At 39.2% G+C, this 18,494-nt stretch overlaps 1 protein-coding gene across 1 annotated transcript; it reads left to right on the forward strand.

Moving 5' to 3' along the window:
• The first annotated feature begins 1,597 nt into the window (after positions 1-1,597).
• rassf2b (Ras association domain family member 2b) lies at positions 1,598-18,394 on the forward strand. The gene is made up of 11 exons (XM_005924359.3): positions 1,598-1,966; positions 8,226-8,367; positions 10,605-10,678; positions 12,628-12,703; positions 13,003-13,154; positions 14,192-14,304; positions 15,074-15,216; positions 15,445-15,598; positions 16,297-16,418; positions 16,591-16,688; positions 16,915-18,394. Exons 3-11 carry the CDS (start codon positions 10,626-10,628, stop codon positions 16,982-16,984), a joined length of 981 nt encoding a protein of 326 aa, XP_005924421.1. The 5' UTR covers positions 1,598-1,966; positions 8,226-8,367; positions 10,605-10,625; the 3' UTR covers positions 16,985-18,394.
• The last annotated feature ends 100 nt before the right edge of the window (positions 18,395-18,494 follow it).

The raw sequence follows: 18,494 nt of genomic DNA on the forward strand, positions 1-18,494 counted from the left end.
TCGCTCACACAGCAGCAACTAAATACATTTAAGCATGTAGACATCGTCAAGACCACCGCTGAAGTTCAAACTAAGCACCAGAGCGTGATTTTAAGTGACTTTTGATGTTGCATGGTTGTTGATACCCGATAGGCTGATCTAATTATTTCTCAAACTGCTGGATTTTACCACAGAGTCATCTCTAGGGTTTACAGAGACTGGAATACAAACCAGGCAGCGCTAAAAGTGCTGCAGAGTCTCTCTCCCCTCCCCCCCCCAAAACAAAACAACAACAACAGAGGGCACCGCCTGTCAAAATCTAGTTTTAAGTAATCTGATCCTGGACACAATGCACATGGTCACTGACAGACCCTTGTCTCATTTGCCAGTAATGTAGCTACAGAGTATCTCTAGACTGAGATGTCCCATGAGCTACAAAGCTTTCAGTCTTTAACGTCGAAAAGCATAAAATATCAAAATGTACTGAGATTTGAAACATTTTCTTTAAATTGTGTTTCCCACAAAGATGACTGAAACTAAAATGAAAAATATTTAATTCATTTTATTGAAGAGGTAACATGTTTGAATATTTGAGTAGCTCTAACCAGAGCTTTGGTCAGCACTATTTTAATTTAACTTTTTTTCTTTTCTTTTTTTTTTTTAAGGTCTTTTCAGTGTAAAGAGTTGAATTATTTTAAACAACTAGAATCAGTTTTTCCTGTGTCGGTCACAGTTTAATTTGCAGAAGGTGGGAAAGTCAGTTAAGAAAGACTGCAATTATGAATTGAAACAACAAAGGAAAATTACCTTCACTTTTCATTGCTGTAAATTCAAAGGAACAATTTCCAGATTAAATGAGGACAAAAAAAACAACTCGAGTTCCAATTCATGAATCGTGACAAGTAATGGGAACAATGGCTTTAGCCAAAATGTACCAATTTTGTAACCAAAAGGAAACAATACTTAACTGACATGTTTTTTGTAGTTTTATCAGTTGCATTAAAACTAAAATCAGGCTGAAACCAGCCATATGGTGTAGAGTGTGTGGAGAGAGGCCAAAGACTGAGTGAACCGGCTGTTTTCTCTGACAAAGAGAATCAGTGAAAACATGAAACAGGAAGAATTTCCTCTTAGGTTTGTATGATGATTGGAGTTCGGATTAAATGTTTCAGTGGACCACAAGATTTTCAGATCATCAAGATGGCTAGAAGTTGAAATGGGTTATGTCCATGTTGTGATGATCGAGGACGCCAGAGGTTACACCAAGTCTACAACAGTACTTTTTTAAGGGAAAAGGGAAAAGAAAACAAAATGTTTAGTCTTCTTATAAAAGGGAGCATAATATGGAAGTTTGTTTCTGACACCAAAATTATTTATTTAAAAAATAAATTTGAAAGTATTTTTTTCAAAATGTAAGTTTCTCATTTAAACTTGTAAGTTGAAATTTTGAGATGCATAACTCGAAATTTTGACTTGGACAGTAATAAATAATGAAATACTTTTTTTTTTTAAAGTTTATTGTATTTTGGCAGATCTGATCTTCCATAAGAGCCATAAACTAGCATGAAGTTGCACATGCGTGGACAGAGTTTGACGTGGGACATTGTACTTTTGTGTCGTGCTTCCATTAAATTGGGGTTTCTGTTGAATAATGTCCTTGCCTTCTGCTCTGCTATTGTTGTCCACTTCTCATTCATCTCCTCACGCAGCGCGAACAAAGACACGTCAGCCTCGCCCTCTGATTGGCTCCCTGCCGGGGCCCCGCGACGCTGCTGTGCCGCGAGCTCCGCCACAACAGATGGACCTCTCGCGCTCTCCTCCTACCAGCTTCTGGATGCACTGCTGCACGCGCCCCGCTGATTGTGTCCAACGGCAGGAGAACGAGCGACTTGTCCCAGGAGTTTTAACGGCTAACGCTCAGTTCAGCAGAAACGACTGGATAAACGACTGGAAGACGAAAGAAAAGGACCGAGGAGACCTATGTTAGGTGAGCCGTGAGAAGACTTCCAAAAGTCGGCACGAAACAGACAGAGGGGTCGGTGTGGCTGAGTAGGCTGATCATGATGATGTGTCTGAGCGGTAGATGTGGCGATACGGGCTGGCTGCAGATGGATTCTTTGGTTGCCTGTATAAAAATGAAGTTTTAGTGTTTCGACAGCATCAAATGCAGGACGATTTGCAGATTTATTTATTTATTAAAAGCGCAGGGGACAGACAGACTAAAGACCTCGAATATGAGGCATTTGTGAGGAAACATCAGGGCACCAAACATGATGCCCTAGCCTAAATCTTGAACAGCAAATGATAGGACTACCCCACTGGGTCTCTACCAGAGTGTGCATAAAGATGTGTCCTTAAAACGCGTTACATAACAAGAAAATAGGGCCGGATAGACAGAGGCAGTGCCAAAAAAAAGTGAATATTAATGTGCACTCACTTGCCAGTATATTGTAAACTGCAGTTTAATATATACCAGCAATAAATCCATCCACCATGGTGGTTTCTGGTGTTTTTAAAGTGTTTTGTTGACGTTTGATTTCAACTTTTGGGTGATTTTAAAGATGAAAAAGAAGAGGTTAGGCAGCAACGAATTCGTAAAATGATCACAAAGTTAGGTAAGCGTAAACCACAATGTAAACATTAAAATTAAATGTTTTCACAAATACTGGACCATATTTAGTTTTGGTAGCTAGTACCAGTCAACTTAAGGTTTCCCTTACTGATTTGTGTTGAGTTATTCTCTAAGATTTTGACCATTACAAATATCAAAATAGTCTTTTCAAGTTCCCATAGCCCTTTCTGACATCTTAAATGCTTTGACTGCCAGTTCATCTGGACGCTTTTATTTATTTTTTGACACCATCTTAGGAAAGTTTTAGCCTGGTGTTTACGGCCCTTGCAATAGTCAATGTTTATGTGATCAGTGACAATCAATGACAACACAGCCCCAGTCTTCACCCGAACAATAACTAGATAAATACCCACACACATACACAATAGGCCATTGTTTGACATTTAAAGTTATTTTCTCAGAAATTTGAGATAATAAGTCAAATTTTAAAATAGTAATCCAAAATTATGACATGTGGGCGGTTAAAAAAACAAACTTCTATAACAGATTAGGCTGAAACAGAAAACTAATTTATTTTCCTTTTAACATCCCATCTTTCCTGCCGCAGTCTCCCTCTGTGCTCCTGCTTTGATATATAATTAAAATCTAGTGCCGCACACACATTTGTTCAAGAATCAGGAGGTGCAGTGATAATTGTGGTGTCACTTTTGAAGACACTTGGAACAACAATGGCAAACCTTAACTTTCTGAACCTCAAGGGGAGCAATTAAATGGACTATTAGTGACAGAGAACAAGAGAAGTGAAGGGGCATCCATGCAGGAACGTGGTGATCAGAGTCCATAGAAAATCAGTAAGAAAACCATAAACCTAAAAAAAAAATTCAGGTAAAACTCTAACATTTCTGCCTTCCCTCTTTGCAATTTTTTCCAGAGCCGTCCTCTCTGCCAAAGCAGATCACTTGGGTTGCTGGTTTGGGCCCACAAGTTATATTTTTGATACCCCTGCACTGCATAATAGACATTAAATTGAGGCTGTCGAAGCTCTGATGTATCCGATGATATTGATGTGCAGAGCTGGTGAGACTGTGATGTTTAAAGTGGACGTAAAAGCAATTTGGTTTAAGTTTTGAACAAAGTGTCAGTGTGTGTTTCAGCTCTGAAAATGTAATTTCATTGTCTCTACTTTTGAAGTTACGAAAGACCAGAGTGCTGGAAAATTACACCAAATTAAAGAGCACCAAATTTATACCGAGCTCTATGTACTTTGAAGAACTGTAACTAGGAAAATATTTGTAGCATGGTTAAACTTTGCATGGCGTCATTATTTCACAAAAAAGTGGGTGTGCTTTGATTGACGGAGATGGGAATTTCTTCCAGATTTAATTGACTTTATGTGAAACAAACCAGCAGCTGATAATCTTTAGCTCTACCATCTGCCGAAAAGGAAGAAAAGCTCCGTCTTTATCTGGAATCTGGGAGCCATATTCGGATTCGAGTCATGCTTCACTGTGTTGTTTTTTTTGTTTTGTTTTTTTGACAAGCCCAGTAAGCCTAACAAGGAGCAGGAGAGACGAACACACACACACACACACACACACACATACACATACACATACACACACTATTTTTGGCTCAGTGTTGTGAACTAGTTTCGGGAGCTCAGATGTTTTTGGTGTTGCTATGACAATAATGACAATAGCAAGGCAGAGCAGTGGTAACGTGGAGGCTGAAGGCAGGGGAAGAGGACAGGAGCTATTCATCGAGCATTTCAGCCAAAGACATTGACGGAGGAGGTTCAGAGGGAGCAGGGCAAGAGGGCAGAAAACAAGCCGGGGGGAGGATGGAGGAAGTTGTGATCCTGGTTTGTAATAGTGTGTTAGATAGCCTCTAGTCTTTCACAAGGAAACATGAAGCAGCAAACTGTGAACAGAAAGCAGCGGAGAGCAGAGTTACTGTGGTACAAAAATGATGAGACATAAATATATATAGAAAGAGGGGGTAGATAGAGGCTGCGGGTTGACTGAGGTTGTAATGAGGCACGGGGGGATTTCAGACGGTCGATTAGCTCTACATTTGGACACAGAAGAGCACTCCGATCTGAAACAGGACTAGGTCAGCCGTGGGTCAGTCTGGCTAGATTTATATGCTGCTGGTTCTGCTATTGCAGCCACACCATCCTGCAGAGCATTTCTACAGGGAGTGCAGAATTATTAGGCAAGTTGTATTTTTGAGGAATAATTTTATTATTGAACAACAACAATGTTCTCAATGAACCCAAAAAACTCATTAATATCAAAGCTGAATGTTTTTGGAAGTAGTTTTTAGTTTGTTTTTAGTTTTAGCTATTTTAGGGGGATATCTGTGTGTGCAGGTGACTATTACTGTGCATAATTATTAGGCAACTTAACAAAAAACAAATATATACCCATTTCAATTATTTATTTTTACCAGTGAAACCAATATAACATCTCCACATTCACAAATATACATTTCTGACATTCAAAAACAAAACAAAAACAAATCAGCGACCAATATAGCCACCTTTCTTTGCAAGGACACTCAAAAGCCTGCCATCCATGGATTCTGTCAGTGTTTTGATCTGTTCACCATCAACATTGCGTGCAGCAGCAACCACAGCCTCCCAGACACTGTTCAGAGAGGTGTACTGTTTTCCCTCCTTGTAAATCTCACATTTGATGATGGACCACAGGTTCTCAATGGGGTTCAGATCAGGTGAACAAGGAGGCCATGTCATTAGTTTTTCTTCTTTTATACCCTTTCTTGCCAGCCACGCTGTGGAGTACTTGGACGCGTGTGATGGAGCATTGTCCTGCATGAAAATCATGTTTTTCTTGAAGGATGCAGACTTCTTCCTGTACCACTGCTTGAAGAAGGTGTCTTCCAGAAACTGGCAGTAGGACTGGGAGTTGAGCTTGACTCCATCCTCAACCCGAAAAGGCCCCACAAGCTCATCTTTGATGATACCAGCCCAAACCAGTACTCCACCTCCACCTTGCTGGCGTCTGAGTCGGACTGGAGCTCTCTGCCCTTTACCAATCCAGCCACGGGCCCATCCATCTGGCCCATCAAGACTCACTCTCATTTCATCAGTCCATAAAACCTTAGAAAAATCAGTCTTGAGATATTTCTTGGCCCAGTCTTGACGTTTCAGCTTGTGTGTCTTGTTCAGTGGTGGTCGTCTTTCAGCCTTTCTTACCTTGGCCATGTCTCTGAGTATTGCACACCTTGTGCTTTTGGGCACTCCAGTGATGTTGCAGCTCTGAAATATGGCCAAACTGGTGGCAAGTGGCATCTTGGCAGCTGCACGCTTGACTTTTCTCAGTTCATGGGCAGTTATTTTGCGCCTTGGTTTTTCCACACGCTTCTTGCGACCCTGTTGACTATTTTGAATGAAACGCTTGATTGTTCGATGATCACGCTTCAGAAGCTTTGCAATTTTGAGACTGCTGCATCCCTCTGCAAGATATCTCACTATTTTTGACTTTTCTGAGCCTGTCAAGTCCTTCTTTTGACCCATTTTGCCAAAGGAAAGGAAGTTGCCTAATAATTATGCACACCTGATATAGGGTGTTGATGTCATTAGACCACACCCCTTCTCATTACAGAGATGCACATCACCTAATATGCTTAATTGGTAGTAGGCTTTCGAGCCTATACAGCTTGGAGTAAGACAACATGCATGAAGAGGATGATGTGGACAAAATACTCATTTGCCTAATAATTCTGCACTCCCTGTACTAACACAAGAATCTCTTGTTATAACAGACAAAAGTGATCAATGGTTTGGAGATGTTTCAGTTAAACAGGGTAACTGCATCGAAATCTGGTCTCTGAGCATGTTATGGCCTGCTATTGTAGAGCTGCCTTATTTTGATTTAAAAAAAATACGTGAGTACCCTGCAGTGGGCTGCTTATGATTATTTAGAGCTTTAGCTTTGCATTTCCATTACAGTCATATGTTTTGATACATTTATGGAGTTCTAAAACTAAAACAATATAAATTGTTCACTTTTTTTTTGATAACTTGAAATGGAGCGAAAAAGGAAAAAAAAAACCTGTTAAACATTTTTAGTCCTCTTTTGAAACTTTGAATCACATTTTTTGTTTGTGCAAATGAAACACATTAAAAGTAGACTAAAGTAATAATAAAGTTGATAAAATATAACAGTCTAATAGTTTTACAATAGTAAAAGTGAATTTGAAGCCCAGCTGCAGATTAGTTTTTGCATCAGTTTAGCCATCGCTATCATAATTCAGCAAAATGAAAAGAGTAAGGTGCCAGGTAAACTAAAAATAAAATGTCTAAAGAATAAGTGTTGTTCATAGTAGAAGTGGGGTCAATTATCTAAAGCGACAGACAGTACCAAGGTGAAGAAGAGAGTGTAGCCAGGGTACAGTGGGTAGAGATGAGTGATTAGAGTGAAAGGGAGGGTTTATAAGATGGTAGTGAGATGTACTATGATTAGTTTGTAGAGAGTGACCCTGAAAAGAGTTGAAGATGCTCTCACTCCCAATGACTGACCAATGCTGTATTAATTTCTAATAATGTATTCATTATAATTGGATACTTCAGAAGGACAGCTTAGGTCGAGACAAAGTTGGAGAGGTAAGGCTGAGATGGATTGGACATGCAGAGGAGGGAGAGCGAATACACTGAACAAAGGAAGGTGAATATGGAGCCTGCCAGGCAGAAGGAAAAGACCACAGAGAAGATGGATGCAGTGAAAGAGGACATGTAGAGAGGCAGGTGTGATACAGGAGGATGCTAGAGGCAAGGTGAGATGGAAGCATCTGATCCACTTTGGCAACCACTAAAGAGAGCAGCCAAAAGAAGATCATTTGTATTCATCTAGTTTTTCATTTACAACCCCTGAATTAAATAATATGTTGCCTCGTATTAGATGATTGACACTGCTCTAAAATAACAGTGAAAAGAACAAAATGGGTGTCTCACCATGAATGAGCAGTGAGTATGGCTCACATTTTTAATGTTGCCCTCTCAGCAGCGTTAAAAGTGACATGTCTGAGTCAATCTTTTTCTCTGGAGCTTGAAGTCTCATGAAAGAAGGATCAATTTTGTTATCAGATTCCAGTTTAGTTGGCATAAAGTTCACGTTGATCTCAGACAATTATGGCATTGTTTTTGTGTTGTCAGCTGGCCACATGTCCGTCGCAGACCGCTGCCTTTGACCGTGATAATAAAGGCTAATGTCTTCCATTGTGTAGGTCAGTGCTTAGCTTTTGAGCTCTTGACAGGGCTAATATAGGTGATGAAATATTGATAGCCCCTGGCGTTGGGCTGAGCTGATTGGCGTTAAATATTTAATTTGCCCACATTAACTGAGGCTTTTTATTTCAGAGATTGACAGCCCCATCTTATTTTATCAGCGCTGCGTGTTCAAGCTGCTTCTGTTTACACTAAACTGTGGAAGTATGTGCCTGATCCAAGAGTTTAAAGATTGATAACAGGGTGAGGCTCGTCCACGTGTGTGTAAGCGGATTATTCATTTGTGCTGCTTGAATTGAGGAAGTTTTAAGCTGTGTCAGGCCCTGTGTCGGCTTCCTGTGTGGCTGATTGAGTAAAGGAGGAAGTGATTTAACGGAAGGGGAGCACTTCCTTTTAACGTCCCCACTCTTCCCTGTCTGTTCGCAGTCACGTTCAGAAGAAAAGACCCTCTTGGATCACTGACACCTGAGGATACAAACAGAATCTACCTGCCTATAACTTTGGCTGCCTCTCCTCATAGGCAGTTTCTTCTCTGGTGACTCAACAACAACTCATAGTCTTTACGACGGTAAGATCCATTGTTGTCTTATAATATATATATATTTCTCTTAATATTTCATATTTTGTTGGCTGTTATGTTACAGAGACACTGGCTATGTAACAGGAAGGTAGTTTAAACCGAGGCCTTTCAACTAATGTCCAAAATGGTTTTGGGTGTTTCGGCCTGTTTACAGTAAATCAAGTGTATTTAACGCTACTGTGGGGAGTATGCTGTAAACAAGGGTTAACTGTAACTAATTAGCAGTAATACTACTTCAATGTTAACACAAAACAAAAAAGTCTACGGCAGGTATGGGTAAAGTACACACCTGGGGCTGGAATCAGCCTGCAGACTACCTCAGGTCACTCACAGTTGCTCTAAAAGGAATATGAAAGGAGGCTAGACACGTTTTTTTTAAATATACATGAATCATACAAATTTAGAGTTTGTTGCAAATAACAGTGGAGCAGTAATAAGCTGTGTCCAGTGAATTGCTTACCCAGTGGAAGGATTCAAACTCTACCGTCTTGTATTGTAGCTGGTAGTCCTTGTTCTGCTTCGTAGTCTCAGTTAGCTCACCCACTTGAACCATCTCTCTGCCTCCAGCTCGCCAAGGCACTCCGCAGTAGAACAAGGACTACTGTCAAGGAGTCTCTGGGGACTGCCACAAAAGTGACCTGATCATCTTACGGGTAGAAAAACAAGAGACAGCAAGGGATGCAAAACAAACAGCAGAGGAATAGCAGCTGTAGGTATAGCTGTAATTTCGTAGGTCATCACTGTTGCATAGTGTGGATTTAAATGTTACTTAAAGCTAACACAGTGTAGGTGTCTTGAAGAGTGAAGAATAAATTGTGACCTGATGACAGATCTAAGTGTAAAGTCACACAGATATTGAAGCTGTATTGTCAGGTCATCATGAATGTCTAACCATTTTTATTTATTTTTTTTGCAATCTGCCTTAAACAGGCGATCATTTAAACCAATAGGATTCATTTTCTTCAGAGGCTAAGCTGAGACCTGCAGTAAATGTTGTTTCAGTTCAGTTGTGACTTATTGAAATATGTCAGTCTAGAAAAAAATCACGCGCATTGCATGACAAAGCAGAGGTCTTTCTACATATAGAGGAAAATCCCCAGAAGAAAATGTGTTTTTAAGGTCTATGTCAGCATCATTGATGACCCTGTGCAATCATATTATGTATTTTTTGTTATTATTATTATTAAGGTCAAGGGTTAAAAAAAACTATCATTCTTCATTGAAAGTTGTTCCAAAATATCCTTTCTGCTTGTCTCAAAAACACAGGGTTTGGTTAGAGAACCAAGAATTCTTATTTTAATTACTTAAAAAAAGATGTTTCTTATAGCATGGGCTTGTTAAGTAACTATCATGAACTTTCATTTTGGGGAATAACTTTTGTGGGCTAGGCCAGAGGTCATCACTGATTTTAGACCTCAAAGAGTTAGGTGGGGTTACATTTACTCAACCATAAAATGTATTTTTGCTCATGAAATTGCTAAAACGGTAGCAAAATGCTCAATTTCGTGTTAAGTAAGGCGATTCATTGCTTCATCTACATGCAAACTAATCTTGGTAAGTGCCTCTGACTCCAAAGGCCTATTTTGAGGAAAAACCCTGCAACAGTTGCATCTTTAACTTTTGGTCTTCATGTTCTGAGGAAAAACAAAAAGAAAAGAAAAGCGTGCTATATGGCAGATGAAGGCACATAATGTGTTTTGCCAGTAGCATGCTCAGAGATGAATGTTTAGGCAGCTGAAATAATTTGCAGCAGCAGGTGGTCCATGTGTCCTGCACCTGTCCTTCATCCGGAGGTTTCTATCCTGCCAAACTCACACAGAAACACTCTGTCACTCAGCGAAGAGGGAAGGAAAACTCTGCAGGGTGGTGGCAGAGTGCCATTTAAAACAGCTGCATGTGCAAATGTGCAGCGTTTGTTTATGTGAAAGAGCTCACAGGAAAGAGAAAATACATTGTAAGACGAAGAAGAGAATGAGGAGAGCAGCTGCTCCCCTCATTCGCATAGTATATGTTTTGATTTAGTACAGGGACACAGTGGTGGAGGTTTAACTATCTTAAGGGAAGTAGTTGCCAGGAAAGCAGATATCATCTTCTTGTTATTGTTTACGGTCTGCAGCTCTGCCTCCTCCTCTTCCTGCAGTCACTCTGTCACTTCTGTTCTGTGCTCGCTGCTGGTCATGAGGAGTCATGAGACATTAACTCTGTGTGCCTTCTTTGTGTCTCAGCTCCTCTCATGCTCACTGAGAATGGATGATACACAGTACGGGGTTCAGATCGGAGAGAACAAGTTCGTCAGCAAGTAAGTCTTCCATCCCGCACAGTTTCTCATATAAACATAAGTATGTTTATACAGATTATAAATTCACAGTAAGTGACAACAGGGAAACAAATGAGTAGCCTTTATTCATCTTTGGTATGTTTAAAAAAAACCCATTAATTTAAAAAAGATGATGTGAAATAGGGATGTTTGTGGTTTTAAAGGTTTCAGCCTGTTAACTGTTTGCAGTGTTCATTATCTGAAATCTAGGTCTTTATTTATGACAACAAGTATCCCTAATACCTAACAAACTGTGTGATCTTTGGCTTTTGAAGTCTGACCAATCAGTTAATAAAAATGATAAATAATGCACACTGAAAACTATTAACAATTATTTTTCTCCACAACATAAAGTTACAGTTACTCCGCCTACCTGCATCTACATTCACTTGTATTGTGAGACTCCTATTTAGGGTTTCAGTATAGAGACATTGAAATATTAAGGGAACAGGACTTCACCTGGTCCTGAAACTGCTTGTCAGTTAATTGTCAAATTACATTTGACTTCTATAAGCATACAAGACACGATATCCTGCCAAGATGACTGAATAATAAACAGCAGTACACAGATCATGTTACCAGTCACTCACAGGGTTAACACAGAGACAGGAAATCACACACTTGCATCTACTGAAACCCCAAACCTCTCAACAGAAAGCCAAATCAACATTTTATTCACACAGCCAAAGATAAATGTCTTTTCCAAAGTTTTTAATGGTGGCTTTATTAAGCTGATGAGAAAACATCAATTGAAACTGAATCTCAGCCTTACCAAGAACAGACATTAAATGCTTCTCTTTAGACATGCTTCTTATCTTACTACACCAAGAAACTGCTACACCCACTTTTCTTCTTCCTCTGTCTGTACATTAAAAAAGAAATGAGAGCTAATGAAAGAAAGGACGGGATCTGAAAATTACACATTAATCTCAATTCTGTGACTTATTTTTAATCTTTTAATCCTGATCTCATCTGGTTCTTATCTGGTGGGAAAGAACTTAAATGTAGTAGTGGCTATCAAGTAATGCTAATGGAGAATAAACCTCTAGGAGAAAACTGTGAGAAGATGAAAAATCAGGGAAAACGGCAACATTGTAATTTAAGGTTTGGGTGGGTCAGAGAATTTTGTCAGATTTGAGATTGGGCAGTTTGTGAATCTCAGGGTTAAACAGGGTTGGAATTAACATTTCAGTCTGCCCCTGCATAAAGTACACAATAACACTAATCCAGCAGCAGAGACTGCCCTATCTTTCTCTAAACATATATGAAGGTTTTTTTTTTTTAATTAGTTCTTTTTATTTTTGGTCTTACTGACATTAACATTAACAGCATAGTAAGGAATACTTTATTTTCCCCAAAATTCAGGAAATTATACCAAAAGACAACACAAATAGTCACTAAACAGTACTCACAGAGTTCATAAATCAGGAGTTGGATGTTCATTTTCCCAAAGGGTCACATAATGAATCAGGAATGTTGTGGAGGGCCGCACCAGCATTACACAGGAGGTGATATATTACTACATGGCTATATTACAACCTGCCCCTGCACAGTGGCATAGAATGAGACTTTGTAGAATAGTTTTCTTTTTGTTTGCTCATCTCTCAGCTGCCTTCAACTCACCACCACAGAAACTAAGTGAAATCCAAAATTACCAAAGTGGTGATTAAGTGCCAGAAATATTGTCAGTGCAGTGACCTGTATCCACTGATGTTAGCACCAACTGGTTTTCAGATATATTTGCGTCACTCCATTAGTGATGATGTTATGCATTTTTGGGATGAATAAAGATCCCCAAAATTTGATCTAGTGTTGTTAAAAGTGCACGGTGCATGCAGAATTACAGCTGCAGGCACTATGAGGTGGTAAATCAGTGGGAATCTCCTTAAAACTTTGTTTCCTTCCAGTGATTTAACTACTTCTGTCTTCAGGTCAACAGTCCTGTCACATCTTAAAACTTACAACCTCTATTATGAAGGGCAGAATCTGCAGCTGCGGCACAGAGAGGTGAGTAATTGCATCTCTCTGTTTGTGTGTGTATGTACTCACATACAGTGTGAGTGCAGAGTGAGTGAGTGAATGTGTTTAATCTTATTTTATTGTTTTAAATTTCAACAGAAGAACCTGAATGTGTCGAGGCTTCATCCCTGCTTTCACTTTTGCTCTTAATATATTTAATATAATTAATATAATATACCCCACCAATTTCACCCTATATCCCTAAGGAGTAACAACTGTCCAGTCTGTGTGTATTTACTGTATATGTGTGTTTGTGTGTATTCATCAGTATTCGTGTCTTCCAACAGGAAGAAGAGGAACTGATTGTTGAGGGCTTGCTGAATATCTTTTGGGGCCTCCGGCGACCAATCAGGCTACAGATGCAGGATGACCACGAGCGAATCCGGCCGCCCCCCTCCTCCACGTCTTGGCACTCGGGTTGCAATCTGGACAGTCAAGGGTAAGAGCTCCAGACAGATCCAGTTACACCCCAGTGACCGGAAATGGTGATACAGAGAGGTCAGTGAGGGCAGATATAGATTTTATCTAGTTTGTCAAATGAAAGACAAGCAGGTATTTAATGTTTAAAAGTATGTAATTAGGGTTTGAGATTTAAATCCATGTAAATGGAGTTTAATTCCTAAATAAGATACAAATTGGCAGCTTTCCATAAGCAAAAGTGAATCTTTTAAGCCACACTTCTGGTTTAATTGAGGATCGTACTCCAAGCTATTGCAAATCAGTCCATGTCAATAGGCTCTTAGTGCCATTTTCAGCGCTCCCATTTATCAAAAGAAGCTATTCTTGCTCCGAGGATAGCAGGCCTCACAGGCATAGAGCTGCCATTTGGATGTTAACATGAAAACAACAACAAAAACTCTCATAAGTACCCAAATTGCTGTGAGATTCTTCAGAAATTTGCTTGATTATGACAGGAAACATTGTCACAACTCCTAACTAAAAGAACAGCTGCACTGGCAAAGAGGAACAGCAGTCACAAGTTGAAACTAACCAACCCAGATATGACGTATGTTAAACAGGAGGTTAAAAATGGCAGCTACTACAGGAAACCTAATAATAAGACTCACCACTACAGTCAGAACAGACCAGCATGTTGATGGCATCACAAACACATACCAAAGTGAAAAAAGAAAAACTGGTGTTCTCAAGAAAATCTCACAAACTGATCGAGATCTCCCTCTAGATTCATACATGGTGTGGAGGGAGTTTTAGTTCAGCTGTGCAGACCTGGACTGCTCTTAAACTTAATGGCTTTACAAGATTCTAGTGGCTGTTAGTCCACACTAAAATCAATATCAGGATAATAGTTTTTTGAGAAACTACAGCTTATGGTCATAAATACATGATGGGAGTTATCATTTGAAGGTGCAGTTTTTATCTGAAAAAATATTTTTAGCTGTATGTTTACAGTTTTGACAGTTTGCAGTTCTTCTCCTTCACCCCATAAATGTACTCTCTCCTGTTCCCTGTTTGAAGTTCTCCCACCACCACAGATGGTCAACAGGCTCAGCAGAGCTCACCCACAGTGGAAGTGACGCCACCTGACAGCCAACCAGAGGACAACGGTGTGACTGAAGAGGAGGCAGAAGGTAAATTTTGGACTTCCGTTTTATACATTTGTATTTTAAGACTTCAGTCATTTAGATTTTAAATATTTCAAGCTGTATCTACATGGTTATAAATAACCAATAAAGTAAGAGTAAAATATTAACCCAAAGGTGTAAATTAGTCTAAATTGCCCATAGGTGTGAATGCGGGATTGAATGTAAGCGCGAATGGTTGTCTGTCTCTGTGTATTAGCTCTGCGACAGACTGGCGACCTGTCCAGGGCGTACCCCGCCTCTTGCCCTATGACAGCTGGGATATGCTCCTGCACCCCCTGTGACTCTGAAAAGGATAAGCGGATGGATGGATAGATAGATTTATCTTATTTTGAACGTGTTTGCTCACACTTCTTTCAGTATTTATAGATTTTTTGAGCTGTTTCTCAGTTTTTTGCTACCTGTTCTTTTGGTTTTACTCATTTGAACTGTACATTACTCTGATGGCTATAATGAGGATCGAATAAGCAGCCTCAAACATCAGTCATTTACTAAGAATATTTTGTTTTTAAACTGGCTGAATCTTGGCGAAAAAAAGTTGGACCGCATTAAGATGAAATGAAATTAGCTATAAACACATTTTTAATTAAAAATAAAATTTGCACATTAAAGCGAAAGATAAAATTTGTTTACAGTTCTGTGTAAGTGATGTTTATTTCTAAAACTATGGTTTTCTTTCACTATTTTGTGATCTTAGCTTAGGGCTACACTGAATAATAATCAGTAATTTAAGGTGGTTCAACATTTGATTTGACAGAGGACAGTGAGAGCTCCGCTCAGCTCCTCAGGACAAAGAGCGATGCCGGGGTCTTAAGGAGAGGCCAGCGAAGGTCGCCAAGTGACCAGAGGAAAATCCGACGCCATCGATTCTCCATCAACGGACACTTCTACAACCATAAAGTAAAACTTTTAAAAACTTACAGAATAATCAAATAAAATTCATTAGGTTAGTTCATTTATGTGACGCTTTAAAGCAAATGATTTGGGAACAGGTTATAGTTACATTTTTCTTGAGAAAATGTGTTTAAAAGTGAAAAGAGTAAAAGTTTTAGCTTCAACAATTTTAACTGAACCTAAATTAATATTTAAAATATTAATATTTAAAATGTTTTTCCATTTCATCCTCAGACAGCAGTGTTTACGCCTGCTTACGGGTCGGTGACTAACGTTCGCATCAACAGCTGTATGACCACGCCGCAGGTGCTACGAGTTCTCCTTAACAAGTTCAAAATCGAAAACAGCCCAGATGATTTTGCACTCTATCTGGTCCATGCTAGTGGAGGTGAGTTAAGACTTTAGCCGCAGTCCACTAATTTTATTTTATCTGATTTTATCATCTACTTTTAGACTTTTAGTTTTATTACTTTTAAAGTTGGAAGTTTTTGCATTATTGCTGGTGGTGCAATCAAATCTGAACTAAAGCTACAACACAGAGCTTCTCTATAAAGCTTCGTAGCTGAAAATGCTACGTCAAGATGAACAGGATCAACATTTTGAATCTCTATAAAGCTTATAATTTATTTTTAATTTTTTTTAGAGGCTATGATATTTGGAAACTCAACACAGAATCGGTGTTGTCATTATTCCATTTCTGTTCACTCACTGGGTTTTCTGAGCTGAAAGAAACACATTGCAGTCAGTAATCAAACAGCAATTAGCAGAAGTGTAACTGAAAAGTAATGATGCTTTCAAAATGATGATGAAGATGTTTGATGAGATTGTAGATTATGTTGCGGTAACAAATGGCAAACTACCCCACACACAACTGAGTGCTCTTGCTGTTTGTTTTTGATTAAGTTCTTGCATCAGACCCAGCTGTAAAGTCTGAATGTCAGTGCTAAATTATTCATGAACTATTGGCTATGTGGATTACAAATATGGATATGTGTCATGTAGCTCAAAGGCGGACATTGAGGACATTGTGTATAAAATGTGTTATTGTTATTAATCCATCACTCCGTGTATGTTCTGGTGTTTCAGAGCGAGTGAAACTGAAGCGGACTGACTATCCTATGTTGCTGAGAATCATGCAGGGACCGTGTGAGCAAGTCTGCAAAATATTCCTCATGGAAGAAGATCTCGGAGAAGAAGTCACATATGATGTAAATCACCATTTTCTTTTTTCATAGCTATAAATGAACATGTGTTAATTATTTTACAGTTACTTTTTCCTTGTAAAACGCATAAAGTATACACACAAGTATTTGCACTTGTGTTTCCAATATTCAATTATCTTTTGGGATTTGGCCTTAAAATTCTCTTTGCTTCCACAAGGTGGCGCAGTATATCAAGTTTGAGATGCCTGTCCTCCAGAGTTTCATCACCAAGCTAAAGGAAGAGGAGGACAGAGAGGTGCAGAAACTCAGGAGAAGGTATAAGAAATACATTTTTAATCTGTCCTGGCATTCAGTAAACATAATCTTAACATCTTTAACTTTTATGAGCTGCAATAAATATGAAAAGTGGAGGCCTACAAGCTATTTTTAAACTATTTTTTAGCCCACCACCTGCCCCCAGTCTAATGTGGATGTGCACGTGTTTTTATTGGCTCTTTAAAAAATCCTCAGATTTGGTCTTCCTCTGCCTTCATATTTGCAGGTATAACTATATTCGGAATATAATCGAGAAGCAGCTCCAGTGTCTTCCAGAGGGGGCAAAGTGTATGTGATCTGCTTATGGTAGGGCCCCCCACACCAAACTGTCACCACAGCTGCCAAGCCGTGACCAAGAGAATGACCAAGAATCAGCTGACAAGAGCAACAAGTACATGTTTCACCAACTGTCCTCCCTCAGCACATCCCACAATCAGTCAGCCCACAGTTTGCTCTTTCGTGCACGTGTTGAGTGTGACCATCTCTGTGATACTGAGAGTCATGACAACACACACACTTTTTTTTCCTTTGCTTTTCTTTGCCATGAACAGAGCACTCGGACAAACGTCTCCTGTTTGTGTTTTTTAACCTTTTTTTAGTCTGTTAGCCTGCAAGATGAGGCTAAAATGTAACCTGTCTTCTGCCTTCGCTGCAGGAAATATTCAAAATCGTTTTAAAGCACAAATGTCATCTTATAGTGACTATATAGGTTTCTCCAAGCACAAAACACACAAAGTTGGTGGGATACTTTGAAGCTGATGTAAACATTTAGGACCTTTTTCATTTCATTGATGTGAAATCTTTTTATTGCCACTGCAGGCTGTGACTGTGATAATGCAGTTACACACAGTATTTGGCAATTTTACATGTAGGCAGCATGTAAGACTGAGAATCACAGGGAACAACCATCCTGTAAATGTGGAGTGGTCTGACAGTGACAAAAATTTACCTTACATATTTCATTAAATTTAATGCATAAAAAGCCCAAGTGAAAGAGTATGGAGAAGTGATTCCTGCATATCAAGCCCCCAAAACTTCAACTGCTGTGTTTATGTTTGGTGGCACCGGTCTTTGTCCTGCTTACTGAGTTTTAAATGAGATCTGGTGACATTGAAGCCAAACTCTCAGCATGAAGTTAGATCCAGAAGTTCCCCAAAATAACAGACTATTCCTTGGAATAATGCAACTTTTTGAGCTACTTGTTTTGTTCCTACACACATTCATGTCTTACGCTAAAGGTTTGCCTGACGTTAACCAGATTGCACAAAATCTTCATGTTTTGTTTTCATTTTGGTTTAGGTTTTTTTTTATTTATTTTTTTTAGTTTTTTTGACATCTACATCCAGCAGAGACAAGAAGCACAAAACGATAATCCCACAAGACTGTGAATTTTACGGAGAATGTTTTTAAACGTACGAACGAGCATTTCTAAGCAGTGCGGTTTGCCTCCACATGTACAGCACTTTGTCTCCTTCTGCCTGACAGTTCAGTATTTCTGACACGCAGTGGACGACGCCCCGAAGATTGTGTGAGAGCATGCATGTTGTGTTTTTAGTGACTCCTAAGACTTGCCTGCTTTTGTATTGTGTCTTTTACAAAGTAAAGAAGAAATTTTAGCCTTTAAAGTGTTAACTCTTGCCACTACTTTGTGGAAGTTTTCGTACAATGTTTGTTATTTAATAAAAAATTTGTCTGGGGAAAATGAACTTGTAGTTCTCATCTGTTTTTGTTGCAGTCACTGTTACCTAACGATGCTGAATTCGTTTGCAGTGGCAGATGATGGCAGAAGCTTCGGGAGAGCTCGCT

The sequence above is a fragment of the Haplochromis burtoni genome, unplaced genomic scaffold, assembly GCF_018398535.1.
Source record: "Haplochromis burtoni strain Fernald_Lab_line unplaced genomic scaffold, NCSU_Asbu1 Contig_54, whole genome shotgun sequence".
In the NCBI taxonomy this organism is placed as follows: domain Eukaryota; kingdom Metazoa; phylum Chordata; class Actinopteri; order Cichliformes; family Cichlidae; genus Haplochromis; species Haplochromis burtoni.